This window comes from Magnolia sinica, chromosome 2, assembly GCF_029962835.1.
Source record: "Magnolia sinica isolate HGM2019 chromosome 2, MsV1, whole genome shotgun sequence".
Classification (NCBI taxonomy): Eukaryota; Viridiplantae; Streptophyta; class Magnoliopsida; order Magnoliales; family Magnoliaceae; genus Magnolia; species Magnolia sinica.
Window position 1 is genome coordinate 18,144,322 of NC_080574.1, and position 17,797 is coordinate 18,162,118.

Here is a 17,797-nt window from a genome sequence, read left to right on the forward strand (position 1 = left end):
TGAATTATCGTATCATCAGCAGATGCAAAGTGTCCAATGCATTGACCATGCTTTAGAGGGAATCTTTCCAAAAATCACACAGATGTGAGTTCTTGCTGCCCTGGACTACTGTTTTTCAAATTGCCAGCTAAATAGTGCCCTGTATTCGCCAGGTCACTCGAGGTTGTCAATTTGATGGGGAGAATTCTCAAACGGAGATGATACTTGTAACAGTCACAAAACCAGTTCAGGGCCCACCGGATCAACGCCCAGATCATGCAGCCATTTGGACCCCCATCATGTATTATTGGCCACACAATTATCTAATAGGTGACCAACCAGAGTCCTCTTCATGTCCCACATACGAGCCTAGAAATGAGAAGAAAAGTACTCCTAGTAACGTAAATCACAACAATGCCACCAACACCAGTTGGCCATTTCTTCAAAATTCCATAACTGGAAATTAAAATTTTAAAATTTAAAACAAAAAAATAAATAAAAATGATTAAGTAAAATTATTCACATACCGTACAAAATGGAACACGGGCATATAAAAATCACATATGAAATACATTGATACTTGCAAAGGGCGCTTGAGGACTCTTGCTTGGCTCCCGCTACATAATATCCATTAAACCAGAATACCCACCGTGGATTGCAATTGTTAGTGGTTAGTCTGTTACTGGCCCGGAAATAAGCTTCCAATACAATAGCATGAACAAGTTGCCTCCAAAGACCCAGCTACAGTTGACCCAGTTTTTCCTGATTAGACACAAAACCGAGAAAATCGTTAGCTGGCAGTAAATACACATAAAAACAGCATCTGGTTCATGATGCTGCAGCCGGATATGAAATTGACAGTTTCTGCAAACTCTTTTTTTTTTTTTTTTTAACGCACGCACACACACCCCCACACACTCACGCTGGTGGAATTTCACCACCTATGGGTACTCGAACCATTGACCAGTTTCTGCATACTCGTCATAGTTTTGTTTGGTCTTTTCAATGTATCTTCTCAGTCAATGTTTTAGCCTGTGCAATTACTTTTCTGTCGTTCCCTTTATTAGAAATCAAAGGAGCAATAATACCATTATTGTTGCTCAAATTGCCATTTTAATTCCAAAGAATTTTGGGGCAGAAATTAAATAAATGAAAATAACGAGTATCCGACCTGAAGCATCTGCATCAATTTTGGATGCTGCTCTAAAAGCTGGCAAAGCTTGTCTCTGTCACTCAATAGAGACTGTAATGGAAAACAAAAAGAACCCGTCAAACAAGAAAAAGAAACCAATGATACTGGTGGTCAAATGCATTTTCAGAAGATCCCGTGTGTGATAAATTCAAAACGTGCCTGAATGGCTTCCGGAGAGGAAAAGTATTGCTGCAGTGTCATCCCTGAATCTTGTTGCTGCTGGGACAATGCACTATCCCCTTGCTGATGCAGAGATTGTGGCTGAGTCTGCTCTGCCTGCAATTGCTGAGAAAGTAGCGAAAGGTGCTCTTGCTGTTGGGGTTGGTAATAAACATGCATCTGAGAAATTGGGAGCTGTTGCTGAATCTGCTGCAATGGCGGCAGCTGCACTTGAATAGGGCTGTGCTGCAATGGAATCCCTTGTTCCGACTGTGGTTGAGAAACTTGAATAGAAGACAGCCTAGGGTGCTGAAGAAGATGCGGAGGACGAAGCAGCGGTGGCTGAAGCGGTTGCAATGGTGGACGAGGTTGTATCGACTGAACGGAAGGTTGAGGATTGGGGCCAGGTAGTGAGAGACTTGGTGTATTCTGGCCCTGCTGCGACGGCTGCTGCTGCATCATCGGCGCGGTGGTAAAGAGAGATCCAGGTATAGAAGTGGGCCTAGCAACCATCGAGGGTGGTCCAAATGGAGGAAGCGGATAAGATAGACTGCTTCCGCCTACAGATGTTGCAGAAAAAGCTCCTAACCGTGAATCAGTTAAGGGTGTGGACGGTAAAGGGAGCTGGATCCCAACACTCGTCTGATTGTATAACGGAGACTGGGAGCTGGAACTTTTCATAGATGATTGTGTAACTTGAGGAGCTGAGTATGGAGGAGGCATAGGAGGGAGTGGAGGTGGTCTCCCAGATCCAGTTGAAGGGTTGGCCTCATCTTGCAGTCTACTACCGGAAGAAATAGTAGCCCATGAATATTTCGACTCAAGCATTGGATGGGGAGTCGCTAATAAAGTACCAGCCGTAGATTGGTACTCTGTATGGATCTGTGGCTGAAAAGGAGGATTCAGCGAATCTGAGAACGCAGACAAGCTAGCAGAAGGCAACAATAAAGCTGCACCATGTCTATCTTCTCTAACATGCAGAACAGGAATGGTGCTAGGACCACTGACATTGAATGCTTGCAATGGGTGAACTGTAGGAAGAGGTGGTAACGCATCTCTTACAGAGTGGCCGTAAGGAGATGAATGGGCTTGAACAGCTTCGACAGATTGAGATGGTATGGGTGAGACTGCTGGCGGTGGGGGGAGAGGGGGTAAAGGTGGCTGGTTGACTGGAAGCTTCTGTTCATAGAACCCTTGAGATCCAGTAGCTAAAGGAACATTAGTTGCTTGATGTGGACTGTCCTTCTGATAAAAAGCAGGCTGGGTCGGCCTAGAATCTCCTAATGGATGTACAGGTGATGATATAGGACCCTTGTTGTAGAATTGAGAAGGGAATGCAGGCGAGTGTGTAGCTGTGTTGGCATCAAATCCCTTGGAGGCAGGTAGTAGAGCTGTGTGCTTTGTTTCATCACCTTGCTCATGAAAGAACGTTTTCTCTGAATTCATCCCAGGATAGTGCTTCTCAGAAGAAATGCTTGGTTCTCGAGCTATTGGCATTTCAGCTCGGGAAACTGACCTTCTCAAGGGAAGGTCAGAGTGTAAGTTTCCATCAGTTTTGGTTGCAGGCGATGTACCTAGGTGAGAAAATTGAGAGCTTTCATTTATATCATTTTCAGACTCTTCAACAATTGGACGTGGAGAACTTTCCCCGATGATTACAGAAGCAGGCAGCAGATTATCATCTGGCTGAGGAAATGGAAGTCTATCATCAGATTCAGATTCTTCGTCAAACACAATATCGATTTCCTGAAGGTCATCGTCAAGATCAGCTTTCAATTGCCGAGATCTATCAATCTTATCTGAATCATTGTCATTCTCAACAGATGAACTTCTGACTTGAGCGGCCTCGCCAACTGATGCGGCCACGGGATTTTGTCGCTCCCTTTGTCTGGCCATAAATTCATCCACATGAATTGATGGGGGCCTCCCTCCAGTAGATCCTCCACGCTGGACAGAACTTACCACATTGGAGCCACTGCTTGCACCATCAACATTTCTTTCCCTGGCAACATAATCATCCACATGCATAGACGGAGGTCTGCTTGTATTTGGCTTGCGCTGTCGAAAGGTATCCCTGCGAGTGGGACCAGAAGAGGCTGTGGGTGGCCCCAACCCTCGCGGAAAGGCATTTGTTCCAGTGTTTTCAGGCCCCAAATTGTCTCCTCTCAAACGCCTACTCGAGCTCTCCACCGATGTCATTTTCCTCTTGACAGGCAGAGCTGGCATCAACAGCCTATCTGGCGATGTATCAGGACATTCCCACAAAAAGTTGTCTGCAAGACCTCCCAAGGAAATGTAGTTGCCAGCTTTTTCTGCATTCCCCTCTGACCTTCTGATCCTTGAAAGAGCCAATCCAGCTTCATCATCCAAGGTACTTGTCGTAATTACAGAAGGCATTAGTGAATGGAGTGAAAAGATCTTTGAAGGAATGGAAACTTCTTTTGATGAAGGAAAACCTTCACTAGAAGTCGCATTTTCCACCTTAACTGAATCCACAGGTTTCTCTAGCAACAACAACATTGATTCTACAGATTCCTTAACCTGTAACATACATATATTGTAACATCAGTGATGGTCTAAAGAAAAAGATGCAGTGACAAGAGTTATGTCACAGTAGCTATACCTGACATAAAGAGGTCTTCGTAGTTGGAGACTTCGAGTATTCATCCTCACCTATTGTCACATCCAACAGAGCTAACAATTCATGCACATCCTTCAACTTTTCTTCAGGACAGTCATCAGTTCCATTCAAATCACAATGAAGCCCAAAGAGGCATTTCAATAGCAAAACGCCCTCCAAACTGATTGGGAAGCAAATGAAGGATTAGAATATGATACAGAAAAGGCTTCAATCAATATCTACTAAATGAATGAACTATCTGATGATTTGTTATTAGACAGTTCTACTTGTTAGAACTTAGAAATTGTCTGGAAGATGGACTAATCAAAACTGTTCAAACTCCCAGCACTCGTTTAGGTAACCCAGCTCTTAGAAATCAGAACCTACATAACTTTTTTTCGTTTTTAATATCATCAATGCAGTTCCCAGAAGTCACTAGATCAGAACCTACATGAGGACATTATGCGCACACGCACGCCCCCCACCTTACGCACGTACTCAGGAGGAGAAAGGCCTCACTATCGATCTGGATCGACGACGACATCTATGAAGGACCTCCTAGTTAAGGGGCTGTGCTATGGAGCATTGAAGTGGACCCGATCATCATGTGGATTCCACCATTGGATCTCATGATCGTGGCCCACTAACCTAGATGATCTAGGATTTTGAGTTTTGGTTCTTATCGTTATTAGAAACATCATGAACGGTTTTGATTGCGTTGATTAGTTGTTATTTTTGTTACTTCGTCTCTAAGTAATAGTCTGTGCACATGACGTAGCTTTTGGGGTTTAGGGTTTTCTTATAAATAGGCAACCCCGTGTAGATTTTTTTCATTGAAGATTATGAATAAAATTTTGCGTTTTCCTACTTCTCTAATTCTCTGAGTTGTGGAAATCTAATTGGGTGCGAAACCCTCCCTTCTTCAAAGGGCTAACTACCGTGGTGCAAAGCTACAGCCATCCCAAAACGCCCCCACCTCCTACCCTCTATATTCATCATCTCCCACAGCCATCCACTCTCCAAATCCACCCTCTTTTGCAGTCAATCCTTCCTCTACAGCAGATTTACAGAATCAGGCCCTACAGGAGGGCTGAAACTTTGGCGGAGCACAGTACACAAACTGGATATCCAATCGGCCTGAAATTTAGACTGTGAGTGGGCCAACCCTGGCCGACCACACCCTAGGTGGCCAATCTTGACTTCGTGAGCCCCACATATGTGCGGACAGAAACCCACGCACGTGTGTCTAGGCCAGATTGTTGTTCACAAATGTGGACTGTTTACAGGTTCTTCTCTCCTCTAATCTTCTCCTCTCTCGCCTTAAATCCCTGACCATAACCCTAGATAATCCTAAATCCCAAGTTTTATTCCACTTTTGCAAACCCTATGTTTTCTCGAATTGAAACATGTGAATCCCTTGGAATGGGGAATAATCCTTGCAAGAGTGGATGAATTTACTCTCCTTTGAGCATTGTTTGGTCTATAATTTTTAATTGATCCAGCCCTAACATGTGTAAGCTTGGACCCTTGTAGATTCCCCTTGTTGAATGCTTGATCTTATGTGGGATGTGGAATTTTTGTGATTGTTTGTAAATTAGTATGATCAAAGCCTGAAATCTTGTATATCATGTTTAACTTTCATGTCCTGTATCATGGGCGCCTGGTTGTATGCGGTGTTCAATTTGTCGATGATAATATTGACAATATCGCAATGTTATCATTATCGCAACATGCGTGATATTAAGACAACAATCTTTTATTTCCTTTCTAGTCGTTGACAATTTCTTGGCGAAATATCGTGTGTTGTAGATATTCTGAAATATCGATCGATGTTTGGATGGATGGTTGGATGGATAGATGGGATGGTTGGATTGATTTCTCATGACAACACATGCTTTTAGGTCCCCATTAAAAGGAAACTTACTATGTATGCATTCTTTTTGCAGTTTTTTTAATTCCTAAATATGCAAATATGTGTATTTTAGCATCTCCTAAAGTTTCACTGAAAAATTCCACCATTTTCCCCAATGTTTCCCCGCATTTCCATTTATCAAAGAAATTGAGATTGTTTCCATATCCCCAACTAGTGAAACTTGTAGCGATGCTTCGAACATTGGTTACGAGTGGATTCCCAGTTTAATATTAAAGATTTTGATAAATGCATATGAATCCACTTGTGACTAGAAGTTAACAATAGAGATGCATCATATATGAGAGAGAGAGAGAGAGGAATGCTACAAAGTTCAAACTTCAACAAGCTCTCCTCTTTGGAGACCGTTGGCTCGCCTTTGGGCAATAATAAGGAGAAAGGAATGGGAGGCACTTTCAAAATGAGAGCAACACAGGGGAGTGGGTCACTAGTAGGGCGATGTTATATGTTGTGGAATGGGCTTCTTGAATAGATGGGTTGAAAGATTGTAATTGTCCTTTTTTAGGGTTGTTGCTTTTGCACTTTCAAAAAAGAAAAAGAAAAAAAGTTGAAGTCCCCACAACATGTGATGCATTGGAGAAGATGAGCTGCGAGGGAGAAATATGGCATGTACGAGCTATGGAATGAATGATCAGATGATCATAACGGGATTCGGTCCTTCCTCTTTTCTTTTTCTGGTTATTAGAGTGAAAGGTGCAATCTTATTTCAAATCCAAGTTACCACAAAAAATATCAAGGAATAGAGTACAACAAACACTACCAGAAGAGAACTCACTTTTTACCCTCGCCGCACAGGCATGAAGCAACCAAGCACAGTGCACTGACAGCCTCAATGGCATATACTGAGAAAACATCCTTTGCCTCAATCGATCTTAATAAATTTCTCCAGCAAATTAATAAGGGAGGGCATCTTCTCCAATTGTATTCATCAGAGAGATTATCATTTACATCCACTTCTTTTCCTCTCCCTGCTTCTACATCCTCAACAGAAGAAGATTGGACCTTTCGAAAGATGGAAGCAAGAGCACTTCTACCTGGACTGGTGGAGGCTAATTCTTTGAAGGCTATTAGACAAGCTTGCAATTCCCTTCCAACTGGCAGAAACTACGAAAGGGAAAATAAAAGAATTACTAGTATGCAAGAGATTGTAGTTAAAAGAATGCAATAAGCAATTCCCTTCTCAATTGGCATCTTAAGAAATTAAAATAACTCAAGAGAAAGTAAACTCATCTGTTGGCCTGTCACATCAAAAAATAAACATAATAGGACAAAATTAACAAGCCATGTCAGCTATAATGATCTAAAGCACAACCGTATATGTAAAGGCAAGAACTATGATTGGATGATGAGAAAAGTTGGCCCTGGTGAGTTTGACATTTTAATATGAGAATGTTCAGAGAAGGATATTGTTTTTGTAGGAAATTAGCCTACACAATGACTGTGTATTATGTAGCAAAGTAAGCTGGATAATAGGACTCTCCAGTACGTGGCAGGACAACAGGCATGCCAGTACCCTACTCCCACCAATGCATGGTACATTAGAGGTAGGATCATCCAAGTCGCTCCAGTACATTACCAAGCATACATGATAGTTTATAGCCAAAATTAGTCTTGTAATTTACATATTAAATGACATAATTGTAACTCTTGCATGCATAATAATATTGTACATGCTAATATTGCACAAATCAAAATCTAAACAGATATTCTAAACATATCCTCAACAAAACATTATCTTCCAAAGGGTTTTACTAACACCTCGACCTTCATGGGGACATTAGCAACGTCCCCAAACCTTTTAAACAGCACACGGGGTGACCTATTGTTGATTTGAACCATTCATTCATTCATACAACTTGGAGCAAGCCATGGTGCAAGAATCATGCCGATCGAATGATCCTAACCCAATGAATGGGGCCAATTTGTTACAACAGTCCGTTGCTTCCGAGCCACAAATCGCATGCTTAGGATCATCAAATCAAAGTATTACTTTGGAATCGTAAGAAATACAAAGTGGTTTCCATCTACTAGATGTTCCGAGACGATGATTGGGCCTATTTTGATTCTCCGGTTAATCTTGACTGACCATTATCATGCTAATGATCAGAAACTTAAGATCACCTGATTGGCATGATTTTTGCCCCATGATTGCTCCTAGCCATATGAGTGAATGAATGGCTCGGATCAAAGGGGGGGACATTGGTAACTCTTCTAAATTTTTGCTTAAATAACAACTACATCAGCAACAAGAGTGTAGACTATAATTTCAGGTCGGTAAAATCAGTGATCAGGATTGTAAATAGTCCATAATCGGGGGCAATTCAAACTGGAAAATGTAGTGGTGTTGGCAATTTGGGTAACATTGTTGTGTCAGAATATTTCAAAAGTACGTAGGCTATTGGCTATCAAAGGAGACTGCAACTTATTAGGACAAGAAATAAACACACAATCCGGGTTATGGGTCAAAGAATCACAGCAAGAAGACTGGTATAAGGTAGTCAACATGGAAAACCAACTCCCGAATCAGATATCATGGAAAACATTTCCAACATGCCTCATTATAAAGTATAAATCAATCATGATGCTCTACATGGTTAAAGCCTATATAATAGTGCCGTGATATTCAATATTTCACATGGGATGGGAGCCCATAAAGCAGAGTTATGTAAATTGACTAAGCCAAGTCCCAATTATTGGTTGAAAAAGGGAAGGGAAGTCTTATTCACTGGTTTTGTGGAAAGATTAAAAAAAACAAATGCACCTAAATAGCACATTTATAACTATCCACCTTGCAACAAAGAGAGCACATACTCCTTTCAGCATTATCGAAATCATTCTTGGAGTTAGCTCACAAAGGCAGAAACCTTTGTTTATTCATGCACCTGTGCATACATTTCCATCACCCCAAAAGAGGGGGGGAAAACAACTGTTGTAATGATAACGCTACAAGATGCTAAAGCACACAACAGTAGAAACATGTGCCTCTCCTTTTATTACCCACAATATCATAAGCAAAAGGAAATAAGTTAACTTTGACAGTAAAAATTTTTCCAGAATAATGTTTTAAATTATTTCTAAATGATGAACAAGCAGAATCTGCCCAATATTGCGACAAATGTCTTATTCAAACAGATCTTTGAGTGCATAGGCAATGTTGTAGATAGAAAGACATGTTTAGAGGAGATACAGCAGGTAATGTCACTTAGAAGTTTGCCTGAAACTCACAATCTGCGAAGTCTATAAATTTCTTACGAGTCCACGTGATTCGCTGACGAAGTAGCCATTCATTTATTTGTCAGTTTGACAACAAGAGATTAACAATAAAATTTATGCAAGAGGGCCTCATTATCCTGGTAAGCAAGCAAGAAATGGCAGTAACATTGATCCTTCCATTCAAACCATGGCAAATATGGTGATGTCTTCGAAAAAAAAAAAACAAAACATGGCCATTTTTCTAGCTTGCCTTTGAACCAGGTAGTGTCCTAGTTCTCCTTGAGATGAAAATCACAGGTGAAACTTCTCATAAGCATACAAGCAGAATCAGCACATCTTGCAGACCACCCAAAAAGCTTACCTGACATAATTTAAGGAGATTACACCCGATCAAGGAACAATCTTCAATGCTCAATTTTTCAAAAGAGGACCTATGTCAAAGGAAAATGGAACCACTTCAAGTTGCTGATACCCTCCACTACGACTACCAAAAAGAGCTCAAAATGTAATCATGCATATACTCACTTATCATATACTGCAGAGTGATCCAGGGGTGTTTGAGGATCACAAATCAATGCCAAGGACTTGAATACAGGGAAACACCAACTAAGAAAGCTAACATCACTTTTTGCTGGAATTCTGCTTTCTGGAATCAGTTTCCCATCTGAATCAAATGCATCAATACACCTCTGCAGTGCTTTTATGAATATCCCAACAGCGCCCTCCTTCAACAGCAGTGCCTGGTGAACAAGCATGCTATAGTAAGGGAACCAATGTCTTCAAATGAAAATGATACATAAGTACAGATCAACAACCTTGCCACGTGGATGCTCTGACAAACTCGCAACAAAATCAAGCAATCTAAGCACCTGGAAGGAGAAAATAACTGACATTAAATGTCCCAGTATGATTAGAAAAGGGAGGAAAAAAAAAAAAAAGAGGCAGCATAAATCACCTTGAAAATATCTTTATCAGAAACAGAAGACTTGGAAACATGGTCATCAATCCATGAAATTATTGGTCGAAGCAGAACAAGAGCACTGTCAACCTTTTGGCATGCAATGCGAATTATAAAAACTCGCAGCAAGTCTTGTATGACAACCAAAGCCTGTATAAGTCACAATTGCGTTAATTGACATAGGCTAGTGCACAAAGCAACAAGATCCATACAAAAGAGCAGCATTGCTAGATCTTCTCCTTGTCAGTGGAAAAACAATAACATAAAGACAACAGGAAATTGTACATACTGTAAAAGCAAAATGCAGGACAATTTGTGCAATCTTATCAAGTAATGGTGTCAACCGGCTGAGCAGCACTGAAAGGTGTCCAGGTTGTAAGTACCAGTCAACGTCCCTCTCCCTTTCAGGCCCTAACAACGTTGCAATACTCAACGATCTTAGGTCACTCAATGATGGCATCCCATTCTTCCAAAGCCATATACCTTCTTCTGGGAATAGATCACCCTAGTGATTGAAATAAATCATAATAATTAGTCATCATTGAATTAAAGCTAGTTGAGATTACAGCAACAGCCGTGAATAACCCTCTATTATTCTCGACGCAAGAAAGTTCACTTCAGAAATGAAAGGGAAAAAAGGTTCGCAAAAAGAGAAGATTTGAACAAGCACAATACCGTAAGTTAGCATCCTATTCCATGACTATGCAAGATAGAAATAACAGACACTGACTGCTTGCATAAAAGGCTTTCATTATTGCAAACATAGCTCTAAAACTCAGCAACTCAACTCAGCCATAAATCAAGCCATGTCACTATGAAACTCGAGGGCAAGCTCGACTCGGTTCAGACTCCGCATGACTCATTGAGTTGTCTTGCCTACTCAGGCAACTTGACACGACTAGGCATAATTCAAACTGTGTCACTCGCCAAGTTGATGCATTTATAAATAATAATATATTACGTAGTTGGTGGGAATCAAACTGACAACCCAAGCAATACAGGCAACGGTATCTTCCAGTAGACCAAGCAATATTTTATTGATATTGCTTGCCTATTTTTATACTCATACTTGCAAGTACCTATTCTTAGTAAAATCTTATTTGTAATTTGGTTATTAAATATGGAGTCCAGTCAAACCAAGTCTTTTGGAGTTGACCTGACCTGACCATATTGAGTCAAGTCAAGATCTACGATTGCAAGCTCCAGCATGCATAGGGCTTGAACTTTAGGGGCTGTCTGGATTTGTCAAAAGCATGAGAAAGGAAATACCATTTCATGAGAAACTTTGTTTCCAGGAAAGCACGAGAAACTAAATACTGTTTCTCATGTTTGTTTATCACCAACATTTTCTCAAAAAATTTGGTCCTAATTTCAAATCAGATGTTTGGGAAAACAAAACTTTTCTGAGAAAATTTTCCTAGTGGGCAAAATGGGTTTGGATTGAAAGCCATTTGCATGGCCCACGTGTGGAAGGGCCATATGCAAAATAGATCAATGGAACATTATTATACCCATATATGCTGATGAGAGGATTCTATAGTTTTTCTTCTTCTTTTTTCTTTTTATGGAAAGTTAAAGGGGGTAGTTCCTCTACAAGTCATTGTAGAATAAGCTTATTGTACTAGTGTTGGGCATGGCCGCAGACAGGCCTGCATATGCAGCAAGCCGTACATTACATGAGCTCCATCATATGGGCTACCATGTGAATTTGGAGGTGTTTGTATGGTTTTCTTGGGTGGGCCCCATCATGTGGGCCACCATTTGAATTTGGAGGTGTTTGGATGGTTTTTGGGTGGGCCCTATCATGTGGGCCACCATGTGAATTTGGAGGGCCTACAAAACAACCACTCCATCCGTAACGTGTGGCCCTTCAAGTTCACCCACTATCCCAAAAAATCCGACCACTCCAAAACATAGGTGGGCATACCACAACAAACGGTTGGGTTGGGGATGCCCACCATTAAAATCTACCAAAATGTGTGTGGGGGCCATAGCATTCTGTATAAATTATCCAAACCATTCATAAGATGATCCAACTAAGATGAGGGGGTTCACATGATGGACCGAGTAGATTTCATAAACAAGTGATGGTGGATCCCACATAGTTGCAAAATAAAAAGCTTACTCTCCAAATGTTGTATAGCAAGTGATGAGAAATAATGGGAAAGGATAGGAAAGGAAAAAATGCTTTCTAAAGGTGGAAGGTGACAATAAATTGGAGACTTTGGAGGAAAATTGTGTTGGAAATGCACTTTCCTATTGTTTCAACTATCACAAACATGGGAAACAAGGTTTCCCCAAAACCCTATTTCCATTCCCACGCTTTCCCCAAATCCAAACAGCCCCTTAAAGAATTTATAGAGAGAAGAGAAATACTTACCAGAAGACAGAGCAAACTGCATGCTTCCTTTGGACCCAAGGCTAATGATGAAGTCACTTGCACACTTTCAAGTAAGCAATGAAATAGCCCAGGAGTCCAACTAAATACTGGCCAACAAGCAAGTGCAGACACAATAAGACGGCAGACAGCTCCCAAACCAAGCGCAGAACAAGGATATGGAGATGATGAGTCTGCTGCCCGTGCTGCTAATTTGGGACTGCAGCCATAATAATAAGTGTTACATGTAAACAACAAGATTTCCTCTAAATGATAGAAACACTAATTAGTGACTTCCAATCACCTTACTTCTCGATGCAAACGCAGAAGGGCATTCAGTAACTTTGTATTCCGATGCTGCTCCTTAGCTTCCTATAAATACAATTATCCTCAGATTTGAAGGAATGCTCATTGTGTGTGTGTGTCTGTGAATGGATGTGAAAAAACATTGGTACAACCTTATATAATAGATACCAATGCCATCATACAGTTTACATTAGCAGTCATGGCAAACATGTTAGCTAAGATAACACAATGTTAATAACCCATCATAGTTTATTGCACCAATAATTCATCTGAATAAAGGTAGTTTCTAAGAAATCTTTCACAGGAAAAATCTGGAATGACCAGAGAGTATCAAAATTGTTGATATACTCTATATTAGTCTAATCAAGACTAGATATTTTCTTATTTGTGTGATTTAAGCAATGAAAGAATTAGCATAGTAAGTGCAGGAGCATACATATGACAACATAAATATGTTAACTTCATTTGTAAGATTGTGCATTATGAATACAAGATACTCCTTTTTTTTCTCAAGACTAACCTAAATTCATTAGAAACTCACACAGTTACTTGGCTGTCATTAGACACCCACACCGTAACATTTTTCAAGTCACCTTCAATGATCATCAGACGCGAGAATTTAGAGCAAAAAACGTCCTCAAAGCCTTGAGGGCTTTAGCTTCTGCAACATGGGCAATGCCATCATTAAGCGGGCTCAAGAACTTCATATGGGCCAGCCCTTTATCATCCCTCAAGACCCCTACCATTCCACTAGGACCCACATTGTGAAAGATTGAGCCATCCAAGTTTGATTTCTGACAGACAGCAGGAGGTGGAGACTGCCAGGTAATGGTTTCTACAGTCACCCTCAACAATCAAAGGACATGAATTTAGAGCTAAAAATTCTCAAAGACACAAAAGGATTTAGCTTCTATGAAATATGCAATACCATCACTAGGTGGCCCATAAACACCATAAGGACATCCCCTTCTATCCCTCAAAACCCCTACGATTCTACTAGGCCTGTGTTGAACAAGGAAGAGCCGTCAAAGTTCAATTTGTAATGACCAGCAAGAGGTGCAGAGCTTTGCGCAATGGTTTCTACTTCTTCAGGTTCACTCATGACCACTGCGAACAAGTCATTCAGAACATCCAAGGCCAAGATCCTGAGGAACTAACATGAAGGGAGAACCCATTTCAACAAGCAGTTCTTCATTCTTTCCACCAAGTTCTGCTCATCCTCTAAATCCATCAAAGATTGGATTATTTCTCTTTTCACTCTTAACCAGGGCACAAAAACAGACCGTGCAAAGTATTTTTATAAGCGGCAATGGAAATTGTGGACAAAGTTCCTCTGTTTTACCTCTCTATTCTTGCGTAGACCTCCCTCTGTTTAGTGAGGGCTTAACTGGTTTGTCCGCCTTTTTTTTTCTTTGAGAGAGAAGGAGAGATCAGTTACAAACCTGATATTGCCCTCCAATATAAGGAGCTTGTGGTTGCCACCGGGCACCACACCCAAGGTTTTGCATAACAGTGGGCATATAGGCCAGGCCCAAAGAGGTATGAAATGGAGCGTATCAGACAACACAGGCCTGTATCAGTTGGTTTTTTTTTTTAGCACAAAAAACAATCTTGAAAAACATATTTGGTACTAGGAAAAAATGTCAAACATCACCATGCATCATTTTTGTGTTTTTAATACATACCCAATGGTGTATCAGAACTTTCTTCAAATGGAATGTTGTCTGTCAGCTTTAACTAGTGAAAACAAACCAAATCGGTCCTAATCGAACAAAAATTGAGCATAATTTAGCCCCCAATACACATGAATACAACAACAAGAAGATTGAAAAAAAAAAAGTGATGGTTTACCCCTTCTGATATTTCCCAAAATGGTTCGTTCCAGTTCAATTTGTTGAATCCCAATCAAATCTTATGTTTTGAGCCTTGAATTGGGCCTAGATTGAAATGGTTGAAATGAAGCAAGGTAAAACATACCAATATCAGCCAAGCATATCTGGCTGATGGCAAACAGCCCAGCAACAGCAAAAAAAAATTTTGTTGGAAATCTCAAAAAATATCTGTTAAGTTCCAAAAACAAAATGTGAGGATCCCAAATATATTCTTTCCGGGTTTTGGACTTGTATTTAACGGTTTAATGGGACACTCTTTGACCTGATGAGAGTCACGATAATTGGCCCAAATCAAACACAAATGAAGCATGATTAGGTGGATTAGGTCTTATAGATACAAATACAGCTAAAAAAGTAGAAAAATGCAAAAAGTGATGGCTTACCCCTTCTTCGGATATTTCCCAAAATGGTCCACTTTGCTTCGATTCATTGAATCCGACACAAATTTGCTTGATTTGGGGGATGAGATGGCTATTATATACAAATAGAAAAAAGAAAAAGAAAAAAAAAGTAGAAAAATGCAAAAAGTGATGGCCTACCCCTTCAGATATTTCCCAAAATAGTCCACTTTGCTTCGATCCATCAAATCCGACTCAAATTCTGTGTTTTTGATCCTTAAAATAGGCACAGATCTAGTTTTAAAATTGGTTTCTTAGCTTTATGGTTGAAATGAAGAAAGAAGCGGAAAATGAGAAAAAATAAAAAAATAAATAAAAATAAAAACAGAAAATAAAAATGTTTGAAGTGGCCCTTTTGTGGGTACATGACATCAGCCTGCAATGGCCGTATCATCCCCATAATGGTGCCGATATAGGGAGTATTGGCCCGTATCGGCAGATATAGCCCATTTTTTTCCGTATTGGATCAAGTCATCCCTATATCAAGTAACAGGGGGTGACCATTTCCTTCATGTATAAGCCAATACATAACTGTTATTTAAATATGCATGAAATGAAGAAAGTGGGAAAACGAGAGAAATTTTCAACTAAAATTTTCAAAATGAGACCTTTATGGCCATATCTGCCCATGTAGGCCGTAAAGGCCTTGTATTGGCACTGATATGACCCATTTTTTTCTTTTTTTTAAGGGGGGACAGCCATAACATAACAGATATTCAAAACCTTATGCTGTTAAGGGCCAATTCCTTAAGATGAGCAGAAGCTAAGATGCTGGTCACATGTGATAGCTTAAAATACCAATTGAGAGGGAAGCCTTGTAGTCAAATAGGCGAAATTGATGAATAAAGGTGAGGGCCCTTTACCATGGTCCATAAGTTTGCTGATTTTGACATCCACAACCACTTTGGATTCAAGATGGTGCACATTACCTTAGAAGCTAATTTATTCTTCCAAGTGGATGATTTTGTTAGTCAGAGTGAATCAATGCAGGAACTATGCACCAAGAACACAATTAGCTACCTATTTCTTTTTTATTGTATAGAGAATTTTGGCTGGCAGATCAAAACAGGAAAGGAAAAAACATAAATAACAGTACAGAAGGCCATTTATAACCACGTAGAATCCTGATGAGCTAAATTTGGCATGAAAATTTGACACCATGTACCTGTAACTTCAGCAGGAGGGTAATTAGTAGTACTAGAGAAGGAATCATAAGATCAATTAGGCTCTGCTCACGACTGCGTTCCAATAGCAAATCTGAGGTAGAATTGCTTTCTGCTCCTTCATCAACAAGGTAATCTGTTGGAAGTAAACAATTCCAAGAAAAAAAAAATGTCCCGATCATGAAAAGAAGAACTAATAAACAAGAAAGATGAACAAATTGGGAACATACTGTACAAATATTGATGATACTAAACATAACTACACTCTTTACTATATATAACGAGAATTAGGGGCAAAAAAACCTGCAATTAGTAACTCAAAATAACTAAACCATTCAATATAAAGAAGGGCCATTCAAACTCCCTCCCTCCCTCAAACCACTTGGATCATTCAAACATGACCCCAAATTCTATGCCTGTCCCAACAAAACCTAAACCTCCCAAAAGAAACCTACTTTTCTCAACCAATTCTTCCCTCTTCCACAACTTGCAAACCACTTCCACTTCCTCTCTCCACATGCATTTCATGAGCCAATTGTACCATAATAAAATAATGTGATTACTTATGAATCAATCACTAATACTTACAAGAATGCATGTATACATATCAAGGAGGTGCGCTTACATGCTACCAGTACCAGCACAGCACAACTTTTGACATAACAGGTTATCATGGGGACAACATGGTATATGCATCTGATCTGGTACGCCCATCATGTTAGCCCCATCATGGTCATCATATAGCCCAATATTCAGGCTAATAGAAGACTTCAGTTGGCCATACCATAGCAAACAACATCAAATCATGCCTAAAACCTCTAAATTCACATAATGCGGCCCACCTGAATTTTGGAACAGCCTTATTCCCTTCATCCTAGTGGGCTGTCTGACAAATGGCTTGGATGTTATATACACAAACGCTGGACCCCTATGGGGAGGTTTTACTGGCTGGGCATCCCCTCATAATCATTCTTGTGATTTGGCCCACCTGAATTTCCATACGGGCTGATTTTTTTAACCCATGGCACCTAACATTGACGGATTATCCCAATGAATGGGGATTGGGGAGGATCTGATGTACACATCACATGGGCCCCGTAAGAACCAGTTACCACCACTATTAATGGTGGTACTGTTACCATGTCAGCATTCCTATAGGAATAATATGATCCTCAGTCCAAGGATATGTATAGGGTCCTTGTGTCTTGCATCCCTACACGTGGATCCTGCCTTGAGACCCTACAGGTAGGGCCCTTGATTCTGTAATCCCAGCCATTGACTTGATGGCCCCACTGTGGATGAACCATACACCAACCGCTGGTTGTGTATGCCCTTGAAATCCAATTTTTTGTTGATTTGAACTTGGCCATGAGTGAGCTTTTATGATGAATGGAATTTGGTTATTAGTGACCTTTACGATTATATTCTTCCTTCAGCAATGATACAGTTGTGCAAGGAAACATTTTTCTTATGGGTTATTGTGTGTTTTAGTGAACCAGTGATGAATCACGATGTCTTGGTCTCCACCATCAGGTCATTTGTCAAATCATCCAAGTCACTCCTAACCTTTTCTCTTTTTACTATGCGATCATTCCTCCATACATTCAAGC

At 40.3% G+C, this 17,797-nt stretch overlaps 1 protein-coding gene across 1 annotated transcript in view; it reads right to left on the reverse strand.

Moving 5' to 3' along the window:
• Positions 1–466: 466 nt before the first annotated feature.
• The window catches only part of LOC131236492 (protein virilizer homolog), a 60,920-nt gene continuing 43,589 nt past the window's right edge, over positions 467–17,797 (reverse strand). Inside the window, exons 16-28 of the mRNA XM_058233712.1 lie at positions 16,190–16,323; positions 12,733–12,800; positions 12,432–12,648; positions 10,341–10,556; positions 10,049–10,201; positions 9,909–9,962; positions 9,619–9,833; positions 9,455–9,524; positions 6,656–6,984; positions 3,954–4,131; positions 1,331–3,871; positions 1,151–1,222; positions 467–741 (exon numbers count right to left, since the gene is read on the reverse strand). Coding sequence (XP_058089695.1) covers positions 721–741; positions 1,151–1,222; positions 1,331–3,871; positions 3,954–4,131; positions 6,656–6,984; positions 9,455–9,524; positions 9,619–9,833; positions 9,909–9,962; positions 10,049–10,201; positions 10,341–10,556; positions 12,432–12,648; positions 12,733–12,800; positions 16,190–16,323 — 4,268 coding nt within the window. The 3' untranslated portion in view covers positions 467–720. The remainder of the gene's footprint in view (positions 742–1,150; positions 1,223–1,330; positions 3,872–3,953; positions 4,132–6,655; positions 6,985–9,454; positions 9,525–9,618; positions 9,834–9,908; positions 9,963–10,048; positions 10,202–10,340; positions 10,557–12,431; positions 12,649–12,732; positions 12,801–16,189; positions 16,324–17,797) is intronic.